Below are 12,017 nucleotides of genomic sequence, written 5' to 3'. Positions count from 1 at the left end.
GATGTTTACAAATTAGTCCTGGGAAAGAAAACATTAATACAAATAATATCAGTATCAGTAGCATAACAAAGGCACAAGAAAAGCATAGAAGGCTGTTTTAAAATATGTTTTATTATTTTTCAGGTCATCAGATCAGGAGATAACTGCCATTGAAAAGATAGCTTGTTTTACTGACAGATTCCCAAGAAAAGGGTCATGCCACACCACAGGCAATAAGGGCACATGGGAAGCACTGGGTTTGTCAGGAGGGTGGGGCAGGTGAGTGGGCAGGAGTCTTTACTCAAACTTCCCAGGAGTTTTCCACGGAAAGGGATGGGGAGACAGGATAAGCAGGTTTAGGATAGGCTAGTTTGAATAATTTCAGTGGGCTCTGGGGTGTAGGGACTGTCCCTAGTTGTCTGGTTCCTGCCTGGGCCCGGGGGTGATTGAGGCAGGTGGACAGTGGCCCAGTGGGGGACAAGGGCTCCCTGAAGGAGGTGGTTGGCAGTGTGGGCTCTGGATTGGTGGTTTGCATAGGAAAGGTACACTCCCAGGTGAGCCATTTGCTATCTCTAGGAATTAGCTAGCCCTGGGAGGGGCAGTCCCTCCAAGATCAGCAAGCCTCCACAATGTCAAAGCATCAGAAATATGGAATAAAAAGACATGACTAATACATTGGCTCAGAATGCAGGAAGCATGGGAGTAGCCAAGTCTGAGTCTCTTTTCATGTCTGACTGTACCCCCAATCCTCTTGTTCTTTACAATCAGAGCACCCTATTAGCTTCTTCATAGGACTTACTACTAGTTCTTATTTGTTTATCTGTTTATTGTCTGTTTATCCCATACACTGTCAGCTCCACAAAAGCAAGAAATTTGCTTGCCTCAGTTACTACTCCAGTCTTAGTTCCTGACAGTGTCAGGCACAGAGTAGATGCTCAATAACTATTTGTTGAACAAAAGAAATGAAAACAGTAGTCCTTGAAGGTTATGTGATGTCTGCCTGTTCACATGCACATATTACTGTTCACATATGTGTAAGCATGTGGACATTTGTGTTTGTGAGTGTGACACAGAGAGAGTGTGTGGGTGTGTTTATGTGTGTGTGTGTGTGTGTGGGTGTGGTTGTGTGTGTGTGTTTTGCATGGAGGAGGTTCTAGCCTTTAGTCTAAGCCATCCATGTTTACTACCAGGGTTTGGTCAAGACAATGTCTGGTTGACTATTAGATGGGCCCACCAGAAATCTATTAGCACTTCCTGGGAAAGAACTAAGGTCTGAGGAACTTCCTGGGAAAGAACTCACCTCCAGGACCAGCAGACAAGCTGGAGACAGTGCCACACACTTCAGGGGTAGAAAGGGAGAAGCATCCATGTGTGTGTATTGCTCTATTTCTCTTGGATTGGTCCAGCCCCTTGTGGACTCATAACTTGGCAGTTGCGAGAGAGGCTATGTTTCCAAACAGAAATATCTGTTTTTTGACAAAAGCTCTACTATATTTTAGTATGCTGTGTTAGTCAGAACACAGTCAGAAAGTCAAAACCATGCCAGGTGATCAAACAGGAAAAATTTAACTTGAAGGATAATTTGCAAGATGCTAGAAAGGCAGTTAAAGCAACCAGGGGAAAGACGAGTCAACTCAGATTAGAAAGTGCAGGAAGCTGCTACTACTTCTTGGCCAGGAGGGATAGGGAGAGCAGGTTGGGCCCAGGCTGGGGCTGCACCGTGGAAGCTGGATTGATGGTGGGACTGCCTGGTGTGTGTGGGACCGCAGATGAAAGGGCCTTTCTGGAAGGAGCTGGAGCCATGGAGAAGTGGCCGTCACTGCCTGAGATGTCTCCTGAAGCAGAGAGAGGGAGAAGCACCCTGATTTCTCCCTTTCTCTCCCCTCCAATCTTTTCCCAGTTCCTCCCATTAGCCGATCCTAACCAGAAAGCAGTTGACTAGGAAGTCTGGAAACCACAGTTTGAAAAACTGAGCTTCCTATAGTGCAGGGCAGAGGGGGGGACGTGCACGGAGAGGATGTGAGAGCAAAATAGAAACAACCAGCAGAGATGAGGGCAGTACAGTTTTCGTATCCTATAGAAAGGTCATAACATAAAAATAAAGAATGGCATCAACTCGCCACCACTTTACCACACACAACCTTGGCCCTGTGAGAGTTCTGGAACATCAACATCCCTGGCTAGGTGATAGTTCCCCAGGAAAAACTGAAGCCGTCTCTGGCAGAGAAAGCAGTAGAAGGGGCAGGATTGCGTATGTGTGGCAGTAATGCATGATCTCCTCCATGCAGTTTATAATGTAGCAGAAAAATAAAGAAATGGCAGTTATAACTCGGTAATGTACAGAAATGAATAGCAGGTGACACTTGTTAGGTGTTAATCTTGGTTTGGTACAGCTATATCCTGGGTCTACATAATTACATTAAATCTTCATAACAATACCACAACCTCAAGTGGGGCCCCAACTCCTGGCTTTGCACCTAGAGGATACTATGCCTTGATGTATCTTCCTCACAATGTTCTGAGTACCCCTTCAGTGGCAGGGGGAGGCTAGGGCCAGCAATGTCATTTGGTCAGGGAGCTCCGAGCTGGGACTGGGAACCACCAGGACCCTTGATCTTATTTCTCCCCTTCAAGTGTCGTTCTTTCTCTCTTTCCGGTACCAGATACCCCAAGGAACTCTAGGACTTGGGCTTACAAATAGGGTCATCCTAGGGCCCCATGACTGAGTCCTGGTTGCAGGAGGGCAGCCTTGCAAGCAGATTGTCCCTGTGGCCAGCACAATATTTCTTTTGCATGATTACAAGGGACTGGACTGCCAGAAGGGTTCTGACATGCATATTTTGGTGACCCAAGTTGTTCATATAGATGGCGTGTTGTAAAAATTTTTTTTTCTCAGGGTCACACACCTTTGAGACCATCTTGCTGTTAGCTGTTAAATGTCCCATTTTAGATGAGGAGAACAATACTAGAGAATAAAATACGTCAAATCTAAGGTTACACAAAGAGTAAATATTGAATCCCAGGTTTTTAAAAAGGCATTTTGATTTTCGATCCTGAGCTATATGAGAACACAGAGAAGGCATGACCCTGGGTGTTCCCCAAATAAGTGGGAGACACTAGAAATGGTAGAAGATCTTGCCATAGTAGATGTGTGAACAGGGATGGGGTGGGGGGAGGTAAATTCCAGAGAAATGTGGCACTAAATGCCAGTAAGCTGAGTCTGTATTATTTCAGGGCTGAAGGGACGTCGGGATTACTCCTACAACTGGCGAGCTCATCAGTTAATGTGTTTCTCCAAACTTTAATAGGAAACTGGAGGAAAGCAACAGAATTTTCACTCTCTTTAATCCCAGTATGAAACCTTCCCTTCTTTTCAGAGTTCTTCCAGAAGGACTTTTAGAGCTCTTTGCTTCCCACCCACAACTCTGTGTAAGAGCTTATGCAAGAGATCTTTGAGAGTGTTTTAAGATAGGGCTTTGTTTCTCATGGGAACATGAGAGAAAACGGAAAAAACCTCCAATTTGTTTAGTGAGAAAACATGACCTCCATGCTTTTCTTCCCTGGGGCGAGTCAAGTGGTCGTGACTGAAATTCAGGTCACTGTTTGGTGTATAAATATGGGTGTGTGCAAAATCCACTGCCACACTTGGTACAGCAAGGGGAACCACTGGCTCGGTGGACTCATTAGGTTTTCCAGTTTAATCTTAAACTCCAGGTAAGCGTCACAGATAACGTACAATGAAGCTGGTCACTGTGTTCCTGCTGGTGACCATCAGCATTTGCAGTTACTCTGGTAAGTAGCCGGGAACATATGATATTTCTCTATCTTTCTGTTAACAGGAACACAACTATTAAGCCTAGGCTCCCCGTGGAATATGGTGGAGGGAGTTTTAGAGCCACAGAATAGTAAGGTTAGAAGGGACTTCAGATGCCCCCTGCTCCCAGCTCCAAGCTCTAACCCCAATACAAGTACCATCCTTGGTGTATTCTACAAAGAAGTTAACGAGCTCCCACAGAGGTTCAACAAACGCACTTCATTATTGAACTTTGGCCACCATTAATTTTCCTTAATTTTGAGTTAAGATCTGATTTTGTGACTTCTTTCTTTTATGTTTCTGAAACTATATGGAGTCATTCTTGCTATCATCTCTAATCAGATTGTAGCATTGGTTCTCTTGAGACATAGCTACATTTATCTGTTCACACAATCAACGGATATTTGCTAAATGGCTATAAGCTGTTGGTCACTGGATAGGCATTCGAAGATTCAGACCTGAATCAGACATAAATATTGTTCTCAAGGTTCTTATAGGCTGGCAAGGGAGAGAAGACTTCTACAGAAGTCACTGCCATACTAGACCAGTCATTAATGCACAATGACAATACAGATAGAGCTCTGTGGGAGAGCTGAGGGGTGAACAGTTCCATTTCTAGGTAGGGTATAGAGGCTGATTTCTTGGAGGAGAATGGGAACTGATCCTTTCTTTTTGGAGGGAGTCATTTTAACTATAGGAAGAGATATTTGGGCGGATCTGCAAAATCCATCATAATGGCCACTGCTCATTTGGAGAACAAAAAGTTTTGAGGGTCTCCCCTCTGGAATATGTAAGTACATACAAAGAAGACACTCACCAAAGTGTTGAAAATAAGAAGTATGGAGATTAATCATGAGAAGCTGTGTGATACCCATGCCTACATTGGCAACTTTGGCTTGTGAATTTTTTTTGAATTTTTGAACTAATTTGTAACTTCACCAGTTTTGGCTATTTTGTTGTCCTTTAGCGTCTAAGGACACATGGGAAGACGTGGCAGCAGAAAGATGGGTGGAGGGGAAATAAATATCCCCCTTCGGGGGGAGAGTTTTGGAGGGAAAATGGGTGGTAGAAGATGAAGGGGAAATAGGTGCACAAGCTCCATTTTTATGATTTGAATGGGAAAATAAAAAATATTACAAAGAGAATGAAGTACTGGCAGGGTCTTAGCTAGCAGGAGGATGTGTGTCTTATGTGTGTGCTTCTGCATGTGTGTATTTATACATATGCACATGTGTTTTGTAAAAATAGGTATCATAAGCATTTTCCTCATTCTCTAACCTCTTCTATGTTAAAGTTATCTTTCTAAAGCTGAAGATATAAAAATGCAATTATTTCATATAAGAGCCTTGATAGCTCCCCATTACCCTTGGGAAAAAAAAATCTCAAACTCATCTGTATGACATTCAAGGCTTTGAAAATCCGCCCCACCCAAGGTGCAGCCTAACCTTCCTTATCCCTCCTCAGCACACCACACTGGAATTCTGAAGAAGACTCACCATCCTATGTATGCACTTTCACCTTAAACTCTCAATGCCTCGGTTAATTTTGTTCCTCTTTAAAGTGCTGCTCCCCTTCTTTACCTGTGATCCTGGCATTTGCCTCAAGACACATCTCCTGCAACATCGGTTCTTGGAAGATTCCTGTAGCATTCTCCTACGTTAGAATTAATCATCACTTCTTTTGTGTTTCCATAGAGCTTTGTCCATAATATTAGCATAGCACATGCTGCACTGTGGCATACACAAACCTTTATTGTCCACCAGACTGTGTGGGTTCTCTGAGTGGAATATCTTGTTTTATTCATCTGTGTATCTGCACCAACTGGCATAGAGTCTGTGTTCACTTATGTTTGTAGCATTGAGTTGGACTGGTTGGGAGCAGTTTCCTGGGCTGTGGTTGGGTCCATTCATGTCTCCAAGTGGAGGTTCATCATGGCATCTTCCCTTTGGTTTCAAGCTTGTGGGCTGTGGAGACAGCCACATGCAAACTATACTCCCGTCTAGTCAATCACCGGTATCTTTTGCGTGCTTACTATATGCCAGGGTCTGTCCTAGGCATGGGGTATGGTAGTGAGTAAAACTCAAATTTCTTATTCTCTTGGATCCTACATACTAGTGAGAGGATGAAGGCAAAGTAAAGAAATGAATAAAGATTTAATACTTTAAGTAGTGGTAAGAAAAAATAAAGATAGAGGGTGATGGGTGATACCATTTTAGATACATCTCTGAGAATGTAACTTCTGAGGAGAGACCAACTAAGTAAGGAAGAAAGTCATGTAGTTATCTGGGGAAAGAAGTTCTAGAGTGATGGAATGGGAGGGGCAAAGGTCTGGAAGCAGATGTTTTCATGAGAAATCAAGATGAGTATGGCTGGAATGGAGCAATTGATGGAGAGAGTGGAAGGTGGTGAGGTCATAGGAACTGGAAGTGCCTTGTTTTACTTGGGATCTCTTTTGCTCCTCAGCTACCGCCTTCCTCATCAGCAGTTTGCCACTTCCTGTCAACAAGGCTTTACCTTTACCTCTGGACAACGTTCTCCCCCTCATGGACCCACTTAAGCTTCTTCTGAAAACTCTGGGCATTTCTGTTGAGCACCTTCTGGAAGGGCTAAGGAAGTGTGTGAGTGAGCTGGGACCAGAGGCCTCTGAGGCCGTGAAGAAACTGCTGGTAACTACAGCTTGTGGGGCTGACTCATTAAAGGGCAGGGCTTAGTCACCGTGAGTGCCCACCCTCTCCACCCACTCCCACCCCACCTTGTTCTCATTTGTGAACCTGTATTTCCCCCTTGCTTACTGTACTCATACACATTTTACATGTCCTGGAATCTCAAGGAAAGTGCAATATCCACACTTATAGAAGGAATTTTTGAATGAGAGAGACATATGCTAGTCGTGAAATGTGTGCCACTTCCCAGCTTTGTGATTCTGGATGGGACTTAACCACTATGAGCTTTTGTTTCTTTGTAAGTAAAATGGTAGCGAAATAGGATAGTGACTATTTTTGGAGATGTGCTAATGATATGTAAGATGCTCTTATTTTTAATATTGCCTTTTTGACTTTCAGGAGGCACTCTCATATTTGGTGTGACAGCAGAAAAAAGCAAGAGTGGAGGAGGGAGGGAGATGATGCTCTCCTCCTCCCTGGCTGAAACTCCTTCCATCCTAAAATTCAGTGACCCCTGAAAAGAATGAATAAAGCAATGAACACACTTCAGTTTGTTCTGTTTTTATTTGGGAAGCTCTATTCAGAAGGGCCTAACTAGATAATTTTTAACTTGCGTTATAAACTCTAGAGAGCCTGTTGTTATAAAGACAGCTCGCATTTTCAGTAAGGCATAATGATTTTTTCCATCTCCTTATCTCTAACTTGAACGTCTCCATTTTCTTCAACTGTTGTTTATCCGACAATGTTTCCAGATGCCTTACGTTCCTATTCCTCTACTTCTAAAGAATTTTGCTTTACAATGGTGTGTTAGTTTCTGTTTTATAAAAAAGTGAATCAGTTATACATATACATATGTTCCCATATCTCTTCCCTCTTGTGTCTCCGTCCCTCCCACCCTCCCTATCCCACCCCTCTAGGTGGTCACAAAGCATCGAGCTGATCTCCCTGTGCTATGCGGCTGCTTCCCACTAGCTATCTATTTTACGTTTGGTAGTGTATACATGTCCATGCCACGCTCTCACTTTGTCACAGCTTACCCTTCCCCCTCCCCATATCCTCAAGTCCATTCTCTAGTAGGTCTGTATCTTTATTCCGGTCTTACCCCTAGGTTCTTCATGACATTTTTTTTTCCTTAGATTCCATATATATGTGTTAGCATGCAGTATTTGTCTTTCTCTTTCTGACTTACTTCGCTCTGTATGACAGACTCTAGATCCATCCACCTCACTACAAATAACTCAATTTTGTTTCTTTTTATGGCTGAGTAATATTCCATTGTATATACGTGCCACATCTTCTTTATCCATTCATCCGATGACGGACACTTAGGTTGCTTCCATATCCTGGCTCTTGTAAATAGAGTTACGATGAACATTTTGGTACATGACTTTTTTTTTTTAATATAAACATTTTACTTTATTTTTTCATAGTCTGAACTATGATTTTTATGAATATTGAAATAATTTTTTGTTTATACAATTTTAAATAATGTAACTACAGAAGACCTAGATTATCTCCATCCTGTCAGGATCTACCACATTCAAACCATAAATATTGGGGGGGGAAAAAGGACAATATATCCACTAAAATCGTATTTGGAAGCAACACAGTTTAGAGTAGAAATTATTACTCACTATGTATAAAAACCATTTGTGAAGATGGAACATTTATTTTTTTCTGTTTTATAACACATTTAATCAGTTATACATACACATATGTTCCCATATCCCCACCCTTTTGCGTCTCCCTCCCACCCTCCCTATCCCACCCCTCCAGGCGGTCACAAAGCACCGAGCTGATCTCCCTGTGCTATGCGGCTGCTTCCCACTAGCTATCTACTTTACGTTTGGTAGTATATATATGTCCATGCCGCTCTTTCGCTTTGTCACGGCTTACCCTTCCCCCTCCCCATATCCTCAAGTCCATTCTCTAGTAGGTCTGTGTCTTTATTCCTGTCTTACCCCTATGTTCTTCATGACATTTTTTTTTCTTAAATTCCGTATATATGTGTCAGCATACAGTATTTGTCTTTCTCTTTCTGACTTACTTCACTCTGTATGACAGACTGTAGGTCCATCCACCTCATTACAAATAGCTCAATTTCGTTTCTTTTTATGGCTGAGTAATATTCCATTGTGTATATGTGCCACATCTTCTTTATCCATTCATCCGATGATGGACACTTAGGTTGTTTCCATCTCCGGGCTATTGTAAATGGGGCTGCTATGAACATTTTGGTACATGACTCTTTTTGAATTATGGTTTTCTCAGGGTATATGCCCAGTAGTGGGATTGCTGGGTCATATGGTAGTTCTATTTGTAGTTTTTTAAGGAACCTCCATACCTTTCTCCATAGTGGCTGTACCAATTCACATTCCCACCAGCAGTGCAAGAGTGTTCCTTTTTTCCACACCCTCTCCAGCATTTATTGTTTCTAGATTTTTTGATGATGGCCATTCTGACTGGTGTAAGGTGATACCTCATTGTAGTTTTGATTTGCATTTCTCTAATGATTAGTGATGTTGAGCATCCTTTCATGTGTTTGTTGGCAGTCCGTATATCTTCTTTGGAGAAATGTCTATTTAGGTCTTCTGCCCATTTTTGGATTGGGTTGTTTGTTTTTTTGTTATTGAGCTGCATGAGCTGCTTATAAATTTTGGAGATTAATCCTCTGTCAGTTGCTTCATTTGCAAATATTTTCTCCCATTCTGAGGGTTGTCTTTTGGTCTTGTTTATGGTTTCCTTTGCTGTGCAAAAGCTTTGAAGTTTCATTAGGTCCCATGTGTTTACTTTCGTCTTTATTTCCATTTCTCTAGGAGGTGGGTCAAAAAGGATCTTGCTGTGATTTATGTCATAGAGTGTTCTGCCTATGTTTTCCTCTAAGAGTTTGATAGTGTCTGGCCTTACATTTAGGTCTTTAATCCATTTTGAGCTTATTTTTGTGTATGGTGTTAGGGAGTGATCTAATCTCATACTTTTACATGTCCCTGTCCAGTTTTCCCAGCACCACTTATTGAAGAGACTGTCCTTTCTCCACTGTACATTCCTGCCTCCTTTATCAAAGATAAGATGACCGTATGTGCATGGGTTTATCTCTGGGCTTTCTATCCTGTTCCATTGATCTATCTTTCTGTTTTTGTGTCAGTACCACACTGTCTTGATTACTGTAGCTTTGTATAGTCTGAAGTCAGGGAGCCTGATTCCTCCAGCTCCATTTTTCGTTTTAAAGATCGCTTTGGCTATTCGGGGTCTTTTGTGTTTCCATAAAAATTGTGAAATTTTTTGTTCTAGTTCTGTGAAAAATGCTAGTGGTAGTTTGATAGGGATTGCATTGAATCTGTAGATTGCTTTGGGTAGTAGAGTCATTTTCACAATGTTGATTCTTCCAATCCAAGAACATGGTACATCTCTCCATCTATTTGTATCATCTTTAATTTCTTTCATCAGTGTCTTATAATTTTCTGCATACAGGTCTTTTGTCTCCTTAGGTAGGTTTATTCCTAGATATTTTATTCTTTTTGTTGCAATGGTAAATGGGAGTGTTTCCTTGATTTCACTTTCAGATTTTTCATCATTAGTGTATAGGAATGCCAGAGATTTCTGTGCATTAATTTTGTATCCTGCTACTTTACCAAATTCATTGATTAGCTCTAGGAGTTTTCTGGTAGCATCTTTAGGATTCTCTCTATATAGTATTATGTCATCTGCAAACAGTGACAGCTTTACTTCTTCTTTTCCCGATTTGGATTCCTTTTATTTCCTTTTCTTCTCTGATTGCTGTGGCTAAAACTTCCAAAACTATGTTGAATAAGAGTGGTGAGAGTGGTGATCAGTGTCTTGTTCCTGATCTTAGTGGAAATGGTTTCAGTTTTTCACCATTGAGGGCGATGCTGGCTGTGGGTTTGTCATATATGGCCTTTATTATGTTGAGGAAAGTTCCCTCTATGCCTACTTTCTGCAGGGTTTTTATCATAAATGGGTGTTGAATTTTGTCGAAAGCTTTCTCTGCATCTATTGAGATGATCATATGGTTTTTCTCCTTAAACTTGTTAATATGGTGTATCACGTTGATTGATTTGCATATATTGAAGAATCCTTGCATTCCTGGAATAAACCCCACTTGATCATGGTGTATGATCCTTTTAATGTGCTGTTGGATTCTGTTTGCTAGTCTTTTGTTGAGGATTTTTGCATCTATGTTCATCAGTGATATTGGCCTGTAGTTTTCTTTCTTTGTGACATCCTTGTCTGGTTTTGGTATCAAGGTGATGGTGGCCTCGTAGAATGAGTTTGGGAGTGCTCCTCCCTCTGCTATATTTTGGAAGAGTTTGAGAAGGATAGGTGTTAGCTCTTCTCTAAATGCTTGATAAAATTCACCTGTGAAGCCATCTGGTCCTGGGCTTTTGTTTGTTGGAAGATTTTTAATCACAGTTTCAATTTCAGTGCTTGTGATTGATCTGTTCATATTTTCTATTTCTTCCTGATTCAGTCTTGGCAGGTTGTGCATTTCTAAGAATTTGTCCATTTCTTCCAGGTTGTCCATTTTATTGGCATAGAGTTTCTTGTAGTAATCTCTCATGATCTTTTGTATTTCTGCAGTGTCAGGTGTTACTTCTCCTTTTTCATTTCTAATTCTATTGATTTGAGTCTTCTCCCTTTTTTTCTTGATGAGTCTGGCTAATGGTTTATCAATTTTGTTTATCTTCTCAAAGAACCAGCTTTTAGATTTATTGATCTTTGCTATCGTTTCCTTCATTTCTTTTTCATTTATTTCTGATCTGATCTTTATGATTTCTTTCCTTCTGCTAACTTTGGGATGTTTTTTTTCTTCTTTCTCTAATTGCTTTAGGTGCAAGGTTAGGTTGTTTATTCGAAATGTTTCCTGTTTCTTAAGGTAGGATTGTATTGCTATAAACTTCCCTCTTACAACTGCTTTTGCTGCATCCCACTGGTTTTGGGTCGTCGTGTCTCCATTGTCATTTGTTTCTAGGTATTTTTTAATTTCCTTTTTGATTTCTTCAGTGATCACTTCATTATTAAGTACTGTATTGTTTTGCCTCCATGTGTTTGTATTTTTTACAGCTCTTTTCCTGTAATTAATATCTAGTCTCATAGCGTTGTGGTTGGAAAAGATACTTGATACAATTTCAATTTTCTTAAATATACCAAGGCTTGATTTGTGACCCAAGATATGATCTATCCTGGGGAATGTTCCATGAGCACTTGAGAAAAATGTGTATTCTGTTGTTTTGGGATGGAATGTCCTATAAATATCACTTAAGTCCATCTTGTTTAATGTATCATTTAAAGCTTGTGTTTCCTTATTTATTTTCATTTTGGATGATCTGTCCATTGGTGAAAGTGGGGTGCTAAAGTCCCCTACTATGATTGTGTTACTGTCGATTTCCCCTTTTATGGCTGTTAGTATTTGCCTTATGTATTGAGGTGCTCCTATGTTGGGTGCATAAATATTTACAAGTGTTATATCTTCTTCTTGGATCAATCCCTTTATCATTATGTAGTGTCCTTCTTTGTCTCTTCTAGTAGTCTTCATTTTAAAG

General features: G+C 41.0%; 1 protein-coding gene across 1 annotated transcript; it reads left to right on the top strand.

Annotated features, from left to right (window-relative positions):
• Positions 1 to 3,716: 3,716 nt before the first annotated feature.
• On the top strand, positions 3,717 to 6,879 carry SCGB3A2 (secretoglobin family 3A member 2; the record flags this gene model as incomplete). The annotated part of the gene is made up of 3 exons (XM_079703528.1): positions 3,717 to 3,771; positions 6,257 to 6,459; positions 6,856 to 6,879. 3 exons carry the CDS (start codon positions 3,717 to 3,719, stop codon positions 6,877 to 6,879), a joined length of 282 nt encoding a protein of 93 aa, XP_079559654.1.
• Positions 6,880 to 12,017: the final 5,138 nt, after the last annotated feature.

The sequence above is a fragment of the Hyperoodon ampullatus genome (genome assembly GCF_949752795.1).
Source record: "Hyperoodon ampullatus genome assembly, chromosome: 4".
Classification (NCBI taxonomy): Eukaryota; Metazoa; Chordata; class Mammalia; order Artiodactyla; family Ziphiidae; genus Hyperoodon; species Hyperoodon ampullatus.
Note: the sequence above shows the minus strand (reverse complement) of the source record. Positions and strands in the feature narration are given on the sequence as shown.